This window comes from Chlorocebus sabaeus, chromosome 11 (assembly GCF_047675955.1).
Source record: "Chlorocebus sabaeus isolate Y175 chromosome 11, mChlSab1.0.hap1, whole genome shotgun sequence".
In the NCBI taxonomy this organism is placed as follows: Eukaryota; Metazoa; Chordata; class Mammalia; order Primates; family Cercopithecidae; genus Chlorocebus; species Chlorocebus sabaeus.
Genome location: NC_132914.1, coordinates 119,310,910 through 119,332,548, shown reverse-complemented (window position 1 = coordinate 119,332,548; position 21,639 = coordinate 119,310,910). Strand labels below are relative to the sequence as shown.

The window sequence follows — 21,639 nt, the reverse complement described above, 5'->3', positions numbered from 1 at the left end:
AAGAATAAACACTAGAGAACTGACAAGTTATCTCTGGGTGTTGTAATTTTTATTTATTTATTTTTAGCTTTACCTATATTTCTGATTTTTCTATGATAATTTGAAATGAAACTTGAAAAGAAAAAGTTAACTTTAATTTTAAAATGTACACATATGTAACAAACCTGCCCGTTGTGCACATGTACCCTAGAACTTAAAGTATAATAAAAAAAAAATGTAAACAAAAATCTATACTATGAACATAGAGAAATAACAATGAGTAAAATCTGGAAGGAGGCCTGAAAGATGTGGAAAAATTCCAAAAAGTAAGATCCTAAGCTTTAAAGAATTCCCCAACTTTTCAGCAAACATATCTCCGCAGAGGAAGCACTGCATTGCGGATAAATACAAACGCTATTTGAATCTGGATTAGAGGCCCATGCTAACGCACTTAAGAACGACAAAGCTACTTGCCAACACCTTTCCAAACCAGATCAAAAAGCCAGAGCCAGGAATCCTAAGGAATCTGTGCAAGGTGGCTGCACAAGCAGTACGTGTCCATGTATGTGAATGTGTACTGCGAACACACACCCACACACATACCAACATACCACACACACCAACACCATACCACACACACAGACACCGCACACACATACCCACACACCCCACACACCCCACACACAGACACCACCCACACATACCCACACACACCACACACACCAACACACCACACACAATACACACCAACACCACACCACACAGACACTGTACACACATACCAACACACCACACACACCCCACACACATACCAACATACCACACACTCACCACACACACCAACACCATACCACACACACAGACACCGCACACACATACCCACACACCCCACACACAGACACCACCCACACATACCCACACCCCCCACACACACCAACACACCACACACAATACACACCAACACCATACCACACAGACACTGTACACACATACCAACACACCACACACACCCCACACACATACCAACATACCACACACTCACCACACACACCAACACCATACCACACACACAGACACCGCACACACATACCCACACACCCCACACACCCCACACACAGACACCACCCACACATACCCACACACCCCACACACACCAACACACCACACACAATACACACCACCACACCATACAGACACTGTACACACATACCAACACACCACATACACATCACACACACCAATACCAGACACTGCACACACACACCCACACACTCCCCACACACACCAACACCACACCATACACACAAACACTGCAAACACACACCCACATACCCCACATACATACCAACACACACACCAACACACCACACACAACACATACCCCACACCAACACTACACACAGACACCTCAAACATACACACTGCCCCACACATACCACACACACACACCAACACACCCCACACACAACACACAGACACCACAAACACACACCCACACACACACCAACACACCACACACAACACACACCACACACACCAACACCACAGACACCGAAAACATACACCCCCACACACACCATCACACACACCAACACACCGCATACACCAACACACCGCATACACCAACACACCTTACACTGCAAACACACCCACATACCAACACACCACACACAACACACACCAACACCACACCCACCGCAAACACACACTCACACATACCCCCAACACACACCAACACACCACACACACCACACACAACACACACAGACATCACACACACCCACACACACACCAACACACCAGACACCGCATACACACACACACCAACACACACCAACACCACACACAGACACTGCAAACATGTACACACACATCCCACACACCTCACACACAAACCAACACACACACCAGTACACCACACCAGACACCGCAAACCCACACCACACACACCAACACACCACACACACCAACACACCCCACACAGCACACACACTAACACACCAGACACCGCACACACACCCCACACACATACCAACACACACACCAACACACACAGACACCGCAAACACACACACCACATACACCAACATATACACTACACCCACACCACATACACACCACACAGGCACCGCAAACACACCCCCCACACCAACACACGCACCCTGCACACACACCAACACACAGACACTGCACACACACACCTCACACATCAAACACACACTGCAAACATACACACACCAATACACACACCACACACACCACACACACCTCACACATATAACACCACACACACACCCATACACCACACACATACCCCCCACACCACACCAACACAAACCACACATACACAAATACACACACCCACACACCACACACACCAACACACACAACACAGAGACACCGCAAACACATACCATGCACCCACACCACACACACACCCCACACCCACACAGCACACACAGAAACACACACCACAAACACCATACACCATACCTCACACACACACCACACACCAACACACACCACACACACTCACCGTCCCACACACTACACACACACACCCCCCACATGCCAACACACACACACCAACACACACCCCACACACATCCCACACACCAACACACACCCACACGCCACACACCACACACTGCAAACACACCAACACACGCACGCCACACACACCACACACACACCACACATACACAGACCACACCACACACACACATAACATACACACAACACATACATATCCACACCACACACCCCACATACCCCATCACACACACAAACACACCACACACACACCACACCCCACACCCCACACACATCCCACACGCCACACACAACACCACATATATTGGGGAAGCAAAGCCGGAGATATGTAACATAATATAAAATGTGCAGGTCAGAAACTCAACAAGAGCCAAGACAGAGGTCTCCTCAGTCTAACTTAATGTTGTAATTTTGTTTCAACTCCAGCCAAATCAACTGTTTATAGAGTTCAAAGTATTGTCCCTTTCCCTCATCCCAAAATTACCCTATACAAACAGCCCCACCTTAGTCAAGTATGGGGGTGATGCTGAGGGGTGAGAGTTTAAAATGGAATGGAACCTATAGTCCAAGAATTTCACAAAATGGAGAATATATCCTCCATTCCAAGGACAAGAATACTTAAAATCATACTTAAAACCTCATAACTCAGAGTAACTAACTGTCTCCTAGGCACACGCATACCTCTGGGGTGTACCAGGCAGACAGTCTTAGATTTGGTATTCAGAAGATTATGGTCCTGTGACTTTAAACAGAGCAGGGCCAAGAAGGTAGACATAGCGTAAGAACACCCCCCCAAAAAAATCTACCTTGGCCAGGCTCAGTGGCTCATACCTGTAATCCCAGGACTTTGGGAGGCCATGGCGGATGAGTTGCTAGAGCCCAGGAGTTCAAGACCAACCTGAGCAACATGGCGAAACCCTGTCTCTCCAAAAAAAATACCGAAATTAGCCAGGCATGGTGGTGCACGCCTTGTAGTCCCAGCTACTTGCGAGGCTGAGGCAGGAGGATAGTTTGAGCCCAGGATGTGGAGGTTGCAATGGGCTGAGATTGCGCCACTGCACTCCAGTGTGGTTGACAGGGAAAGATCCTATCTCAAAGAAAAAAAAAAAAAAAGAAAAGAAAAGAAGAAAATTGAAAAACTGAAGAAAAGAAAAGAGAAGAGAAGAAAAAGGAAAGGAAAAAAATATATTTTCTTGTGCCAGAGCCGATCTGTGGCAAACGGCACATCACCTTCATCGCTTAGGCCAAGACTCACTTCTAAACCAGATTCAATCTAGATTAAACTCACATCCCCAGAATACCTAATAGCTGAATTCAGACCTTAAATCCAGATTTCCTCCAGTTTTTCAAATATGTCGAATCTCGTAACACTAGGCTCACATTCCCAAATGGCAAGAATCACCTGAAGTTGAGTGATGGCTGCTCTTTCAGCAAACACTCTGTAGTCCACCACAGTCTCCACTACTCCCTACTGCCTATCATTGAGACCAAATCAACTGCAGTTTATGCTTACAGTTTTCATAACAAAGAGAGATTTCTCCATAACCATGACTTTATGAAGAGGAGGAAAATAAGTAACAGAAAAGGTCTTTTTAGCCTTACAGATACCCTATTTGCTGGTCCTTGTATTTAAGTTTGTGACCCTTGACCCAGATAAAAGAAGAAAAAGTCTTTTATTTATTTATTTATTTTTAAACAGAGACAAGGTTTTTTCATGTTGCTAATGCTGGTCTCAAACTCCTGAGCTCAAGCGATGCACCTGCCTTGGCCTCCCAAAGTGCTGGGACTACAGCTCTGATCCACTGCACCCGGCCGTAAAGGTCTTAACAAACTAACTTTACCCTCCACACACATACAGATGGTGATTTGGCAAGCTCTGGTGCAAGCTGGAGAAACCAATTCCCACGTCATTTTCAGTCTAAAAGGAATGCTCCAAGGAGGTCACTTTCCCAAACACTCCTCCACTTACTGTACACAGTAAAGATAAAGAATCATGGAATTTCTAGACACTGACATACTTAGGATCTCTAAGATCATCTGATCTTGCACTTCCCAAGTCAGATTCCTAAAGATAATGTTGAAAATCCGAACTGTTTTCAACATTTTTAAAACAATAACAGCTTATTGAGACATAATTTACATACCATCAAAGTGACCCTTTAACAGCATTCAGTGGTTTTCAGTATATGCAGAGTTGTGTAACCATTGCCACCCTAATTTTAGAACATTTTCATCACAGGCTCAAAAAAAAAAAAAAAAACCCATTAGCAGTGACTATCCATTTTCCCTTTCCCCAACCCTTGGCAGCCATTGCTCTGCTTTCTGAGTCTATGAGTTTGCTGCTCTAGGCCTTTCGCATCAACAGATCACATACATGGTCTTTCGTGTCTGGCTTCTTTCACCTAGGGCAGCGTTTCCAAGGTTCTTCCATGCTGCAGCATGCATCAGTACTTCATTCCAAACATTGTTTTCAATATTTTTTCTTTTATTTGTGGGAAGATAGCTTCAGGTAGATCAATATTTTTTAAAGTATTTACTTGCCCATGATAAAACCATGATGGTCATTCTTCAAATAAATGCAATTTTCCTAACATTTTATTAAGAAAATTATCAAACATACAAGGAAAGTTGAAAGAACTATACAATGAATACTCAAGTACCCACCACCTGGATTCTACAATTAGAACCACTAAGCCATCTCTCCATCCATTAATCCATCTCATTTTATCTTATTTTTCTTTTTTGAGACAGGGTGTCGCTCTGCTGCCCAGGATGGAGGGCAGTGGTAAGATCTCGGCTCACTGTAACCTCCGCCTCTTGGGTTCAAGCGATTCTCCTGCCTCAGCCTCCCAAGTAGCTGGGATTACAGGCGTGTGCCACCACGCCAGTTAATTTTTTGTATTTTTGGTAGAGACAGCGTTTTGCCATGTTGGCCAGGCTGGTCTCGAACTCCTGACCTCAAATGATCTGCCTGCCTCGGCCTCGAAAAGTACTGGGATTACAGGTGTGAGTCACCACACCCGGCTGGGTAAGGCTTATTTCATTCAACATAATGTTTCTGAGATTCATTCATGTTGTGGCATACACTGGTAATTAGTTTCTTTTTAAATTACTGAATGCACTTTGTTCCTAAGGAAACGTCTTTCAAAAAAGAAAGCCAAGGAAGAAGAGTAAGGTTGGTAACCATGACTCCAGTCTAACCCTCTCTCTCTTGCATCCCCCACCCTCATGGGCACCAAGACTTAGAGGAGCTAAATGGCAGATGCTAACCAGTCGCACCACTGTCTTGTGGATTCCAATCCCATCATCTTTCCACATACCTCACAGCCATTTCCTTCTTCTCACCCTGTAAGGAAGTTCCTAGCTGACTCTCTAAAACAGCCTTACTATAGGAAATGGGAAGCCAACAACTGAATAACAAAGGTACTAGGTGTCTCCTCAAAAACATGTCAGTAAAACAAAATGTGGTACACCTAAAAATCTGAAGACTATTCAGCATTAAAATGAACTAAATACCTGATGTGCGCTACAACATGGATGAACTTTGGGGATCTTACTGAGGTGATGGAATGTCCCAGCACTGGGCTGTGACAATGACTGCACAACTAAAAAAACCAAAATCACTGAACCTTACACTTACAATGGGTGCACTTTATGCTACGTAAATTACACTTACAGAAAGTTGTGTTAAAAAGAAAAAAGCCTGACTACAAATGGATGAAAGAGTTTTCTGCTTCAAGGCAGAGAAGGATCTGCTTGATAATCTAAAGAACAAAAGAGGCAATTTAAAAGACCCCACTACTCAACTAGAAAACAGTTGTTTAAAACACCAAGCTAAGATAATTATATAATGTTTTAAGAATACATTGAAAGCGTTTCCTTTTAATAAATAAAAGGAATTTATTGATTCACTTTCTCTAAAAAGCTTAGAATCAAACTATCTGGGCAGGTCCCAACTGCCAGTTTAAAATGAGGCAGCCCATTGTGAACGGGCTGGTTACCATGTGACCATGTAACCATATGAAGAGGTTCTTCAGGCTGCTGTGTTTTATTTGTTTGTTTGCTTGTTTGAGACAGGGTCTTGCTCTACCATCCAGGCTGGAGTGCAGTGGTATGATTATAGGTCTGCAGCCTCCACTTTCTGGGCTCAAGGGATCCTTTTGCCCCAGCCTCCCCAGCAGCTGGGATTACAGACACACGCCACCACGCCTGGCTAATTTTTTTATTTTTTATTTTTTAAATTTTTGTAGAGATGGGGGTCTTGCTACATTGACCAGGCTAGTCTCAAACTCCTGGGCTCAGGGAGTCCTCCCGCCTCAACCTCCCATAGTGCTGAGGTTACAGACACGAACCACTGCACCCAGCCTCTTCAGGCTATTCTTTAAAAAGCTAGAATACTGGGTGAATATCCGAAAACCAGGCTAACTCCCCTACTTTCTACATAAGAAGCTGTTTTTTTGTTTTGGTGACCGAATTTGTCTCATTGGAACAGAGCAAACACGGCTGCCCTCCTTCCCTGCCCACAGGCCTAGAAGGAAGGAATAGTAACCAGCTTTCAAAGTGGATCGCCCACTCACAGAATATTCCTCAACAGAGAAGCCGCTTTCCTCTCCAATGCCTGAAAACTGCGCAGGGCGGCTGCCTCTACCCACAGCCATCTCTTTGGAGGAGCTGCTCCATCTTCTTGTAGGAGCTTTTTCTGACTCCTCAGCCTTTCCTCTTCACCATCACCCAACTGGGATTCTTCATGCTTACTTCTGAGACTTAAAGGTGGATGACATGGAATCCTGTTCCTAGAATTCTTTCTCCAGTTCCTGGACCCCCTTCTGGAGCTACCAAAATCACCCCTTCTCTACTGCTCCTTCTAGAAGATTTTTCTGATGGTGCAATCAACTCCCAAACACATCAAGAATGCTGGGCTTGGAGAGGTCTCTAGGGTATTCAAAGCAGACAGTATTTCTCCAGCACCACCAGACTCAGCTGAGCAGAAACAGCCCGCAGGAGGTGCATATTCCACGCCACTCAGAATGCAAGCTCCAAACTCCAAAGCCTCCCCTGGAGAGGGACAGCGAGCTCGGGGGTAGGGGGAGGGACTGGGGGGCAAGAAGAAACCCAGGTAGGGCAAAGTAGACGGCTGTGATGCCCACCACACTGACAGCCCTCAGCCATTCTCAGGGAAGTTGCCCGTTCACGGCTCTGGCTGTCAGGGCGGCCTCCGGGCAGCCAAGCTTTGTACACTGCATTGTCCTCAGCGAGACATGTCCCAGCTTCACAGCTCATCGCTCCTTCCCTAGCCTTCCTCATCTCAGTAATGGCCCCGGCTGCTCAGGCCAAACCTCAGAGTCATCTGCCAGGTCCAATTCTTCCTTTCATCTGCCAGGTCCAATTCACCAGCAAGTCCAAAAACCACCCTGAATCCAGCTCCTCACCACCTCGCTGCTACCATCCTAGGCTGAGGCTGGAGCTCCACAACTGCCCAACTGGTAGCCTTGCTCCTGCTCTCACCCTCCCTAGACCCGTCTCCTGTAGACTGGCCCGAGCCGCCTTGTGGAGGTAAGACAGTACTCCCCAGTGCCACCAAAACCATCTCCTAACTTCCTACCCTGGCCCACAAGGCCCCTTGCCTCTTCTATCTTACCTCCTGCCCTCAACATTCTGGCCAAGCCAGCCTTCTTTCTAACCTTGTGATGCGCCAAGCTCACTCCAGCAAGGGCCTCTGCCTGGGCCTCTTCCCACACCTGGAACGACCATCGTGCCTGGCTCCTACTTGCCACTTAGGTTTCAGAGTTCACCCAGAAAGGTCACCTCCCCAGAGGACTTCCCTACCCAGCCTAAAGTATCGGCCCACCCTCCCCAGCCCCAGTACTCTCTAGCCTTCATCTTCTTTCTATTCTTGCCTGCACTCACAATATAAGACCTGATGTGCTGACAATTCCCCCACCAGCATGGAAGTCCCATGAGGAGAGAGGACTAACCCATCTAGCTTACCACTGTATCCCGGAGGGCTAGAACCGTGCCTGCACACAACAGGGTGTGCCTGGAGGGAAAAAGCATTTGTGCTGGGGCGGCCAAACCCAGACCATAGCCAGCCTCATGCGCTGGGGCCCGGCCAGCCAGGCTCCCTCTCAATTAGCCCTCACAGGGCTAATTCGATTAGGCAACTGCCAAAGAGAGCTGATGGTCCCAGAAAGCTCACAGCAAGGTCCATATGCGAGACACAGGCCCCAGCAGGCTCAAGCTGAGCAGATCCAGAAGCTCCTAGGAGCAGAGCTTTGTACCAGAGAATAGGGTGGTGGGTGACAGCCAGCGGCAGTGCAAGAAGCAGGGCTGTAAAGGAGGCGGAGCCGGCCTGTGAGAGCCAGTCTCTTCAAGGCGTCTGGCCGGACAGTGAAGAAGAGTATCTCCCCTGTGGGGGACCTAGCGCTGCCTGGAACCCAGGACCAGTCTCCACTGAAATCGGCCAGTCCTCGGAGTCCCGGAATTAGCATGAGGTGACCGGCACTCCCATTCCACAGGCCAGCACGAGGGTCCCTGATCCACGCAGCCAGAGAGCTCTGCCAAAAACACATGCTCCGTGGCCTGAATTCTAATCACAGACAAGAGAACTCCAACAAAATACAGAAAGTAATCACCTAAGACACTGGCTCTCTGGACTGCATATTTTATACCCAAAAGTAATTTGATTCTAGGGAATGAGAGCTCAGGCTCTCATCGGCCATCACATAAATCCTTTTTGAAAAGAGGAAAATTAACTTTCTACAATACTCTATTATAGAATTATACCAGGGAACAAGGATCCACTTTACAAACCTTTCCTTTTATAACCAGGACCCTCCTATCACTAGTTCCCTCGCTGCTGCCGAGGACCCACAGCATAGCTCAATCTTTTTTGGAGACAGAGTCTTGCTCTGTTGCCCAGGCTAGAGTGCAGTGGTGCGATCTCGGCTCACTGCAAGCTCCGCCTCCCGGGTTCACGCCATTCTCCTGCCTCAGTCTCTGGAGTAGCTGGGACTACACACACCCGCCACCACGCCTGGCTAATTTTTTGTATTTCTAGTAGAGACGGGGTTTCACAGTGTTAGCCAGGATGGTCTCGATCTCCTGACCTCGTGATCCGCCTGCCTCGGCCTCCCAAAGTGCTGGGATTACAGACGTGAGCCACCACGCCCAACCATTATAGCTCAATCTTAAACCCCGGGTGGGCTCCTGTGCTGTCTTGTGGTGGGAGAAGAGTGAAGATAAGCTTCCTGTTGTCACTCTAACAAATTACCGCAAACTTAGTGGCTTAGAACAACAGACTTTATGATTTTACAGTTCTGGAGGTCAGAGGTCTGATTTGGGTCTCACAGGATTCAGCAGGGCTGCTTTCTTCCCAGAAGCTCTGGGGTAGAACCCATCCCCTTGCCTTTTCCAGCTCTGAGGGGAGCATATTCCCAATCCCGTGGCTTTCCTCCATCTTCAAAGCCCCCAACAGCAGCTGATGTCCTTCCTCCGCTGCTTGCTCTTTGGTTCTCTTTTTGATTCCCTCTTAATTTTAAGGACCCCTGATTACACCAGGCTCACTCAGATAATCCAGATAATCTCCCTATTTTAAGGTCAGTAGACCAGCAACCTTAATTCCAGCTGTAACCTTAATTCACCTTTGCCATATAACCTAGCACAGTCACAGGTTCTGTAGATGAGGATGTGCACATCTTTGGGGGGCCATTAAACTGCCCACCACACCTGTCCAAGCAGGCCACAATACAAACGTCATCCAGCAAAAGCACTTCTCCTGTTGTCCCACTCCACACCAATGTCCCATAAAGCACTGTTCCACAAAGGTTGTGCTTGTCTCTGCAGAGCTGAAGACAAACACAATTCACTTAACTTGTCAGCTTGCAAGTAGGAAAAGAAAAAAAAAAAAAAAAATAGCCTGACCAACACAGTGAAACCCTGTCTCTACCAAAAATACAAAAATTAGCTGGGTGTGGTGGCGGGTGCCTGTAATCCCAGCTACTCAGGAGGCTGACGCAGAAGAATCACTTGAACCCAGGAGGCGGAGGATGCAGTGAACCCAGATTGCACCATTGCACTCCAGCCTGGGTGACAGCAAGACTCCATCTCAAAAAAAAAGATTTCGCTACAGATTATAAAGTTGGCTTCCAGGTCCCTGAGTGTCCCTTTCAATCCATCATATGATTCTTAATCTCCTAGGATGTGCTGAAGCTGTTAGGCTTAGCAGGGAAGTCAAAGGTGAAGACAGCAGGGATTCTGGTAAGCCTGGATCACATAATGACACAGGCTGAATGACATCAGAGCAGCTTCCAGGGGGATGTGATGTTCATGCACTCTGGGAAGCACAGGGTTTCCCCAGCAGGGACGGCAGCCACAGAGAGACATGGAGTGGCCCAAGGCATCCACCTTCCCCATCCGGGTTTCCCCCTCTGGAGAGGAACTGGCACTTGCACTCCCCTCTAACAGAAGCCGGGCGTTTGTCGGCAGATAAGGTAGGTCACTTTTCTGCTCGAGACACTTTTCCATGGACAAGTTGCGTAACCTCTCGGCAACACAGCTAATTAACTTCTGAGCTCCAGTTTTTAAATTTTTATTTACTTATTTATTTTTATTTTTTTTTTTTTTGAGACGGAGTCTTGCTCTGTAGCCCGGACTGGAGTGCAGTGGCCGGATCTCAGCTCACTGCAAGCTCCGCCTCCCGGGTTCACGCCATTCTCCTGCCTCAGCCTCCGGAGTAGCTGGGACTACAGGCGCCCGCCACCTCGCCCGGCTAGTTTTTTGTATTTTTAGTAGAGACGGGGTTTCACCGTGTTAGCCAGGATGGTCTCGATCTCCTGACCTCGTGATCCACCCGTCTCGGCCTCCCTAAGTGCTGGGATTACAGGCTTGATACTTATTTATTTTTTTAAATGAGGATTCCACCACCTACCTGAGAGGGCTGTTGTGTGAGTTGCTTAAGATCATGTTAAGAAGCCAGGTGCAGTGCTCACGCCTGTAACCTCAGCACTTTGGGAGGCCAAGACCGGCGGATCACTTGAGGTCAGGAGTTCGAGACCAGCCTGGCCAACATGGTAAAATCTTGTCTCTATTAAAAATACAAAAACTTAACTGGGCATGGTGATGCATACCTGTAATCCCAGCTACTTGGGAAGCTGAGGCAGGAGAATTGCTTGAACCTAGGAGGCAGAGGTTGCAGTGAGCTGAGATTGCACCACTGCACTCCAGCCTGAGTGACAAGAGCAAAACTCCGTCTCAAAAAAAAAAAAAAAAAAAAAAGATCATGGAAAGAGAATGTGGAACATAATAAATAATAAATGCTCAGCCTGTGTGAATTTTCTTTTCTTCTCCCACCTGGAAAATAACCTCCCTCCATCCTCTCCTCTAACTTCGTCACCGGACTCTTTCCCCAAGTCTTCCTCCTCTTCCTCTCCTTCCTCCCCTTCCCGCATGTGGGCAATGAACCAACCAGCCTCTACAAACAATGGAAGTTTGGTCCCGCACCACTAAAGCAGGGAGCACTGGGGCTTCCTGTTGGGTAATATAATCGGTAATCTTTGAGAGTTAACAGTGAAAGGGGAGATACGCATTAAACCCTGATGTCAGGAAGACCATCCACACTGCTCCTGGTCATGTCAAAACACACACACACACACACACAATCTGGCTGAGACATCCTTCCCCGGTAGTGTCACAAGACCTGGTCACAGTTATCACAGCCCTTATCAACTGTTCTGCAACTGTCTATCTGTTCCCATGCCTAGCCTGTGAGCCCCTTGAGGAGAGAGACTATGTTCTTCATCTCTGCAGCCCCAGTTCCCACCTCAGTGCACACCCTGCAATGGTGCACTATCTCATGGTTAAAGACTGAAGAACGCAGGAGAAGAAACACTGCTTATCTTCGGTATGACTGCAAAAGAGAAAAACCAATTTAGTATTTGCATGAAAGGTTTCCATTTACAACTGGTTAACTGTGCCTAGCATTAGACGGTTCCTCTATTGAAAATTCAAAGTTTGGAGGACACAGTGCTCTAACCATTAGCCCTTGCTATTCCTTAAGTCTGGCACAGATTTCTGCCTTGATCAAGAATGAAGGGTTAGCCAGGCGCGGTGGCTCACACCTGTAATCCCAGCATTTTGGGGGCGGAGGCAGGCAGATGATCTGAGGCTGGGAGTTCGAGATCAGCCTGACCAACATGGAGAAACCCCATCTCTACTAAAAATACAAAATTAGTTGGGCATGGTGGTGCATGCCTGTAATCCTTGCTAGTTGGGAGGCTGAGGCAGGAGAATCGCCTGAACTCAGGAGGCAGAGGTTGCAGTGAGCTGAGATCGCACCACTGCACTCTAGACTGGGCAACATGAGTGAAACTCTGTCTCAGAAAAAAAAAAAAAAAAAAAAAAAAATGGTTACTATACAAAGCATTCATGGAGGGGGCTACATCTTAGAAACTTACATCCCAAGGCTATCTTACAAGCCCAAATTTAAGTCTCCTCAAACACCCACTTTTTAAACAGAAATCTATTTTCCAGAAACTGCTTATCTTTAAATACAGAAAAAGACCATCTCTTCCCCCCACCACCGGAAATATTCATACCAACACTCCCTGAAATAAGGAGTTTCTAAAAAGGCAAATAAACGAAACCAACACCAACCACGAAAAGGTACACACTAGATGTGTTCAGAATCTGTAAGTGGGGGCTGGGCACGATGGCTCACTCCTATAATCCCATCGCTTTGGAAGGCTTGAGGTGGAAGGACTGCTTAAGGTCAGGAGTTCAAGACCATCCTGAGAGGCATAGCAACACCCCATATGTACAAAAAATAAAAAATTAGCCAGGCATAGTAGTGCGTGCCAGCAGTCCCAGCTACTCAAGAGGCTGAGACAAGAGGATTGCTTGAGCCTGGGAGGTCAAGGTTGCAGTGAACTATGATCACATCACTATCCTCCAGCCTGGGCAACAGAGCGAGACCCTATCTCAAAAAAGGAAATTCTGTGTGGAGAATATACATGTGTGACATTCCTTACAGTCTTAAGAAGGCAAGAACCATGAACTATGTTCTTCAGTACATAGCTCCATTGTAGAGCCTCAGAAAGCACCCGGCCAAATCAAGAATGCTTCTATTTAGTATTTGTCAAGCAGGCATTCGAAAGCTCAGCTAAGACCCTGGTTAGATACACTATTTCCTTCAGTTCACAGATAAGACACAGGCTCCTCATAAATGTCAGATGAATGCAGATGCAGAACTAAAATTCCGCCATAACCCACTTGCTACGCGGAGCCAGTTAACCCTCCTCTTGTCTGTTACTTGCCAGGCACTAGCCCCATTCCCAGCCCCATTCCCAGAGGTTGTCTCTGCTGATCCTCACTTCCACCTTGCAGGGAAATTTTATCTCTCCCATCGGATAGCGTTCTTAGAGTTCAGACAAGGAATGCTAAGGGCTTTTTTCCATCATTAACACCTGGTTTGCCTCGGGGAAAGGCAACCCCTTCTCTCCAAAATGTCCCAATAATTGAGCACATGTTTCCGGACCAAATCAAGAACCTTCGCCACAGGGCTTCTCAGCAAAACAGAGTGAGACCGACATGGAATCCCATCTGCACAGTTCCCTACCCAGTAGGCCCTGGCACACACTCACATCCAAGTTCTCAAACACCCTGTTCCCCACCCGAAGTCAGTCCCAGGCAAAGACCCTTCAGGAGGTGAAGCCACTGCCAGTTCAGGAATGGATCACAGTCAGAATCCCTAGGCCACTTCTCAGGACTCGGTAAAAAATAACCACAACTTCCCCTGCACTTAGTTCCTCCCCAAAGAGCTGTTGAACCTCATCTGGAAACAGCTGGGAGGCAGCAGCTAACAGGAAATCAAACAACAACAAAAAAAGCAGAGTGTACCACGGAGAGTTAGACAGCTAGAACGAAGAGGCCAGGGGACAGACAGGAAGTTGAAGTTGGAAAGAACCTAGGCCAGAAACAGTCACACAGAAGAGGAGACCCAGCTGGCTTTCCTCAGCTCAGGCAGGAGGGGAGGACCCAGACAGCCAGCAGGGAAGACACGAACCCCACGAGGATGGAAACCAGACCAGCTCTGAGGTTACGTCTTCTTTCTGCCCTGCCCCCAATCCCTTTTTTTCCTTTCTTTCTTTTTCTTTTTTAGAGATGGGGTCTTGCTACGTTGTTCAGGCTGATCTTGAACTCCTGGGCTCAAGCAATCCTCTACCTCAGCCTCCCAAAGTGCTAGGATTACAGGCGTGAGCCACCACGCCCCTCATTGCCTCCAATCTCAACCTTCCCTCCCTGAAAGCCAGCTAGCAGTCCTCACTAGGAGAGCTGGGGTCAGAAACTCACCTTCCTCTAGCTTCCTTCTGTCCCACAGGCTACAGCCCAGACAACTGGTTTTGAGTCATTCGTCTGTCATCCATACCAAAGTTCCACACTGCCAACTAAACTCAGGGCTGGACAAACCAGCCTCACACAGACAGACAAAGGGCATCTTCATGAGAAACGACTGGACAGATCCCATCCGAGGGCCTGTGGTGGTAGACCTTAGGTGGCCGACCTTAGGCACAGGGAAAAGGAGCGAAAGTGAGAGCCAAGAGAGCAAGGTAAGCTTCTTGCACCAAACTGATGGTGCATTTTGCAATCAAGAAAGTTAACTGAGCAATGGCCAGCTGCCAAAATATTTTTGAGAGAAATGAAAAAAAAAATGACATTACTAAAATTCTCTGGTGTTGTTTAATAAGGCTTTAGGTCATCCAAACAGAGTGCAAAGGGGAGACTGATTTAGTTTTCATTTAGCAGAGCTTACTTAGGTAAGACTTTCCCAGCCCATGCCCCCCGTGACTCAATCATCCATTCTCTCTCTGTATATGTAGAAGTTTATATTAAAATGAGAGGATTAAGTTTTCTTAATAAGATACATTCCAGTCTTTTCACCTCGAGCTTTGTTTGAAAAGGCTCTCTCGAGGCATAGCATATGCTGTGATCCAGTTGGGTTTGATTCCAATGGAAGTGCTCAAAATCTGAGACTGGAGGGTGCACAGGGCTGCAGCCTCAACACCATTTGTTTTTTAAAAAGCAGAACATCTTTACAGGCTGAGTGCCAGCTCAAACTGGCAAGACCAGAGAATCAGCAGAGACTGACCAATGTGCTGGGTAAGGGGGATGGGAGGAGGAGCTACGGGAACAGATCATCAGGGAAACCTTCAAGAGAGGAAATAGGGGTGTTTCAGGAACATAACAAAGAACAAGTTGACTAATCGTTTATTCCAGGGACAGCGGCAGTGAGGGGGTGCCATCCAGGGCTAAGTATTTAATATTTCAACTTCAGGTAAAAGCATAATGTTTAAACCTGGCTATGCTTGGAGCTCACAGCTCTCTTAAAAAGGATGGGGGGTTGGGGGACGGCAAGATATTCCTGCTTTTTTATTACGCTGTTTATGGAGTCTCCTAGGAAACTTCTCCCCAGATGCCTGCAGAGCAGACCTAAGACAGCGCCAGCTAGTCCAGTTCCTAATGTAATAAGCTCAACTCAGCAGAGATCCTATCAAGAGCTTTATGCAGGGCCGAGCTGCTCAAGGCCGCTGTTGCCGGTCCAAAGAAGTTCTGTTGCGCAGGCAGAAAAGTTACCTGCAGCAAATACCTAATATTCATGCTGGGAGGGAGAGTGGAAAAGTGCTTTAATCTTTGAGGGCCAGGCATTTTCTGTGTCTCGGAAAAGAGGAATCCCTGCCCAGAGCCGAATCCACATGTCAGAATGGTGTCTGGGATGTCTGCCCTCAACAATGACATCTCCCTCATATAATGTTTCGCGACGGCCAGAAAACCCTCCAACTTGCCAGGAGGACAGACTGCACCTCCAACAGCTGTGGCACCAAAAGTCTTCTTAGGAGGCACCCAAGGCCTTCCCGAGATGGGGGAGGGCCTCCCGATGAGGTTGTAATGGGCCAGCCTCCAGGTGCAGGGACACCTAACTCTGGCCAAGCACTGGAATAAGCAATTTACCTAAGTCACTCCAGTACCACAACAGCCCCTTGGAGGCAGACACTACAGTCATTCCCCTTTTATGAAGGAGGAAACAGGCTCCGAGGTGTTACACAACCATTAAACAGCAGAGCCAGCCTCCCGTCACCCGGAACAGGTGGTCCTGACCGCTGCTGGATATGGGGAAAACACACAAAGCGTTTGGAGGAAGGAGTCCATAGAGTCAGGTAACACAAGATGCAGCCAGTGTTTATACCTCTTTCTCGTCCAAGATCAGTGGCCCCAGGACACTAGAGGGGAGGGCCTGGATAGGGAACGTGAACCCGAAAGGACCCCGGCACTGCTGGCAGGGAAAGAGGCCAGGATCCCGGCCTCTCTGGCAACGCGGAGAACCCCAGATCCATAAACCCTCTCGAAGGGGGAAGACCCAAAGGGAACGCATGAAGCCACGGGGTTGCCAGGCGGCCCTTCCCTCCACGCTTGTTTTGTCAAACAGGGGCCTCCGGGGGTCGCGGGGGTCCCTACCTGTAGGCCAAAGTCATGCACTCGAAGAGCTTGGTGAGCGAGGCGTCGATGGACAGGTGACAGGAGCTGGTCTTGCCGAAGCTGTAGGTCTGGCACGTCTGTTTGTTGACCGTGTCGAAATCGTAGCCCTTCTTGGGCGGGTGCTCCCGGTGCGGCGACGACACCATGAAGTGGCCGCTGTGGATGATCTGCTGGCGGCGCGGAGGCTCCTCGCGGCCCGGCCCGGCCCGAGGCGGCGGTGGCGCGGCGCTCGCGTGGGCCCGGGCCGGGGTGGCCGCGCCGGAGGCGGGCGGCGGGGACGGCTCATCCGTGTCCGAGTCGTCGTCGTCCTCAGGCACCTGGGGCTTGAGCAGCACCTGGCGGCCCCGGCTGCGGGGCCGGCGCGGGGAGCACATGAAGACGTCGGCGGCCATGAGAAGTGCTCGGCCGGGGGCATCCCCCGGATCCCGGGGCAACGCCACAGACACGCGAAGCTGAGGGGCGCCGGCGGGGCCCGGCCCGCCAGCCGACTGTCCGCGAGCGCGCGGCGCCGCGGGAGGAGTAGGGCGCCGGCCCCGGCGTGACGTCACCGAGGAGTCTGGCCCAATCGACTGCCCGCGTCGGCCTCTTAAAGGCGCAGGGGAACCTTTCCTTAGCTAGGCGGACCAAAAAAAATACGGGAATCGGAGGCCACGCCTCCCGGCCGTGCGCCTCGCCACCTCCTCCTCTCCCGGCGTCCGCGGGTGCTGAGGGACACGGTGGCCGGGCGGAGCGGCTCGCCGGTGTCGCCGCCTGGGAGAGGCGTCGGCGGAGTGGAACCACTGCTAGTCCCACCCCCGCCCCGCTCCGCGCCCCGGTTGTCGCCCTGCGGTCTCGCCGCGGGCCCGGCCGGCTCCACGTGGTGGGTGCGGGTGGGGCTCCTCGTCCTCCAGGCCCTGCTTTTCCCTGCCGGGCGGTACCGAGTCCTCGCAGCTCACGCCTGACTTTGCCGGACTAGGTGGCTATTGTCCCCATTATTCTCATCGTATTGATGGGAACACTGGGTGACTGAATACCGACAGGATTTGTTTGAGACCTGGCGTCCACAGAGCTGGGAACTTGCTGCCCGTGCGCGTCCCCAGCGCGGCGCAGCGGTTGAGTGGCAGCGCCCCTGAGCCCAGAGGCCTCCAGACCCCAGCTCTTTTAACTTCAACTCAGGATGCTGTTGTTATTTTTTTAAAGTTTGACGGACGAGGCAGCCCCCGAAACAATTCCAAAAGGGGAGTATCTGAGCCCGAGTTTTCTTCTGTCAAATGGTGAACAATCCGGTGCCTCAGAAACCTGTGACAGTTCTAAAATGGCTATAGCGGGGCGCGGTGGCTCACGCCTGTAATTCTAGCACTTTGAGAGGCCGAGGCGGGTGGATCACTTGAGGCCAGAAGTTCGAGACCAGCCAGGTCAACACGGTGAAACCCTGTCTCTACTAAAAATACAAAAATTAACCGGTCGTAGTGGTGCACCCCTGTAATCCCAGCTACTCGGGAGGCTGAAGCAGGAGAATCGCTTGAATCCGGGAGGTGGAGGTTGCAGTGAGCCGAGATCGCGCCACTGCACTCTAGCCTGGGTGACACAGCGAGACCCTGTCTCAAAAAGAAAAATAGGCCGGGCGCGGTGGCTCAAGCCTGTAATCCCAGCACTTTGGGAGGCCGAGATGGGTGGATCACGACGTCAGGAGATTGAGACCATCCTGGCTAACATGGTGAAACCCCGTCTCTACTAAAAAAATACGAAAAACTAGCCGGGCGAGGTGGCAGGCACCTGTAGTCCCAGCCACTCGGGAGGCTGAGGCAGGAGAATGGCGTAAACCCGGGAGGCGGAGCTTGCAGTGAGCTGAGATCCGGCCACTGCACTCCAGTCTGGGCGACAGAGCGAGACTCCGTCTCAAAAAAAAAAGAAAGAAAGAAAAAGAAATACAAATAAAAATGGCTATAAGGTGCTTAGCAGGCAGGATGGCACAAAATGAGCGCTAAATAAATGTGCCACAGGTTGGAGGATTTGGATCAACCAGACCAGAGGTGCCTAGAAATTGCCAATAGTCCACCACTTTCTGACCTGCAGAAACGGCAACTTCGCGTCGCACAACCTAACTGACAGACACTTCTAGAAAGCTGTCAAGGTTTCCAGGGCTCAAAGCCAGTCTGGGGTGGGGGTGGCAGGGCACCAGAAGAGCCAGTGAGGCCCATGAGCCAGGAACACCCATCCTAATCCTAGCAGGGCATCTAGAGTCCACAGCCATTCCTGCACTCTGCTTTGTTTTATTGTTGTTTTGTTTTTTTGAGACAGAGTCTTGCTTTGTCACCCAAGGCTGGAGCGCAGTGGTGCAATCACCATGTTGGCCAGGCTGGTCTGGAACTCCTGACCTCAAGTGAGGCCTGCCTTGGACTCCTAAAGTGCTGGGATTACAGGCGTGAGCCATCCTGATGGCTCTGCGCTTGGCTTTGAAGCTGGTTTCAGTTCCAGATTTGGATACCCTGCCCCACCCTCTTCCTGACAAAGGCCTCCTGCAGGGAACTGAGGGCTCTCACCAAAATGGCTCCATTAACTTATTTCCAAATGTCTGTAAGGAAAAATGGGCTGGATGACTGGCAGTTTTCAGGCGTGAGTCCTAGATTTCCCTCTTCCCCAACCTACTACTGTTCCCAATGCTGGTTGCAAATGTTTGAAAGTCCGTCCTTTGAGTTGCCTTCCTTTATCTGAAGACTTGTCTCCTTGGTAAGTGTACATGCCCAGCCACTTTTTTTTGAGACAGGGTCTGGCTCTGTCACCTGGACTGGAGTGGAGTGATGCCATCATGGCTTACAGCAACCTCAACCTCCAGGACCCAAGCGATCCTCCCACCTCAACCTCCCGAGTAGCAGGACCACAGGTGCGCACCACAGTGCCCTGCTAATTTTTGTATTTTTTGTGGAGATGGGGTCTCTCCTTGCTGTCCAGCCTGGTCTCGAATTCCTGACCTCAAGTGATCCTCCTGCCTCAGCCTCCCAAGGTGCTGGAATTACAGGGTGAGCCACCATACCCTGCTTTTATTTTTGTCTTCATGTTTACCTATATTTTCTTTCTGCCTTTTTTTTTTTTTCTCACTGTGTCACATTGGTGTGATCATGGCTCACTGCAGCCTCAACCTCCCCTTCCCAAGCTATCCTCCCACCTCAGTCTCCCCAGTAGCTGTGACCATAGGTGAGCACCACCACTCCCAGCTAATTTTTAATTTTTTGTAGAGATGGGGTTTCCCTATGTTGCCCAGGCTGGTCTCGAACTCCTGGGTTCAGGCAGTCCTCCTGCCTCGACCTCCCAAAATGCTGGGATTACAGGCATGAGCCACCACACCTGGCCTGTATTTTCTAATTTCCAAAATAAACATGTATTACTTATACACTTTTTTTTTTTTTTTTTTTTTTGAGGTGGAGTCTCGCTTTGTCGCCCAGGCTGGAGTGCAGGGCACGATCTCGGCTCACTGCAAGCTCTGCCTCCCGGGTTCACACCATTCTCCTGCCTCAGCCTCCCGAGTAGCTGGGACTACAGGCACCCACCACCACGCCCAGCTAATTTTTCGTATTTTTTTAGTAGAGACGGGGTTTCACTGTGTTAGCCAGGATGGTCTCAATCTCCTGACCTCGTGATCTGCCTGCCTCGGCCTGCCAAAGTGCTGGGATTACAGGCGTGAGCCACTGCACCCGGCCTTATATACCCATTTTTAACTTAAAAAGTTAAAATCAGTTTCCTGGGAGGAGATAAGCCTTAAAGCTGAGGTTGCAAAGTGGCAACCCATGGACTGTATTCAGTGCAAAAACATGCCTTATTTAATCCCACCATCAATTCCTAAGAGACTGTATTAGGAAAGACTCTTGGGGGAAATTGCAGTTAAAAATGCAAAAAGCAAAGGACCACTGCATGGGCGGTCCAGTCACAGAAGGTGCTCCAAGCTCACAATCAGTGTCTGTAAGGATAAGGAGGAGGTCTCGACCTCCCCTCCTTCTGAGTAGCGGGCAGCGTCGGCAGGAGAGTGGCCATGCGGGATGGCGACCTAGGGAGCTAACAACCCCATGAGGACGAGGAGCCCCCACACCCAGACAAGCCACCAAACCAGAGCCTCACAGGATTGCCGTCTTTTCTCCAAAAATCAGAAGAAACACTGGATTGGAATCAAATCAGCAGTCAGACAAATAGAAATACGCAAGTATGAAGGGTTACACACCAGCACAAGTCAGCAAATAGTTAAGGAAAGCCAGCACTCTGGGAGAAAGCTACCTGGGAACTAGCAAGGGGGAGAAAGTTAACAAAGATTTTAAAAATAACTAATAGTTCAGGAAAGAACACAGAAGATTCTGTACCATTGAGCAACAGCCCATTATGAAAAAGGCAAATGAGGGCCGGGTGCTGGTAATCCCAGCACTTTGGGAGGCCGAGGCAGGCAGATCACAAAGTCAGGAGATCAAGACCATCCTGGCTAACACGGCGAAACCCCATCTCTACTAAAAAAAATACAAAAAAATTAGCCGGGCGTGGTGGCGGGCACCTGTAGTCCCAGCTACTTGGGAGGCTGAGGCAGGAGAATGGCGTAAACCCGGGAGGCGGACGGACTTG

At 49.3% G+C, this 21,639-nt stretch overlaps 1 protein-coding gene across 1 annotated transcript in view; it reads right to left on the bottom strand.

Moving 5' to 3' along the window:
* MLXIP (MLX interacting protein) overlaps positions 1-17,588 on the bottom strand; it is a 68,457-nt gene extending 50,869 nt beyond the window's left edge. Inside the window, exon 1 of the mRNA XM_008005018.3 lies at positions 17,038-17,588. Within this exon, the coding sequence (XP_008003209.1) occupies positions 17,038-17,450 (413 nt within the window). The 5' untranslated portion in view covers positions 17,451-17,588. The remainder of the gene's footprint in view (positions 1-17,037) is intronic.
* Between the last annotated feature and the right edge of the window lie 4,051 nt (positions 17,589-21,639).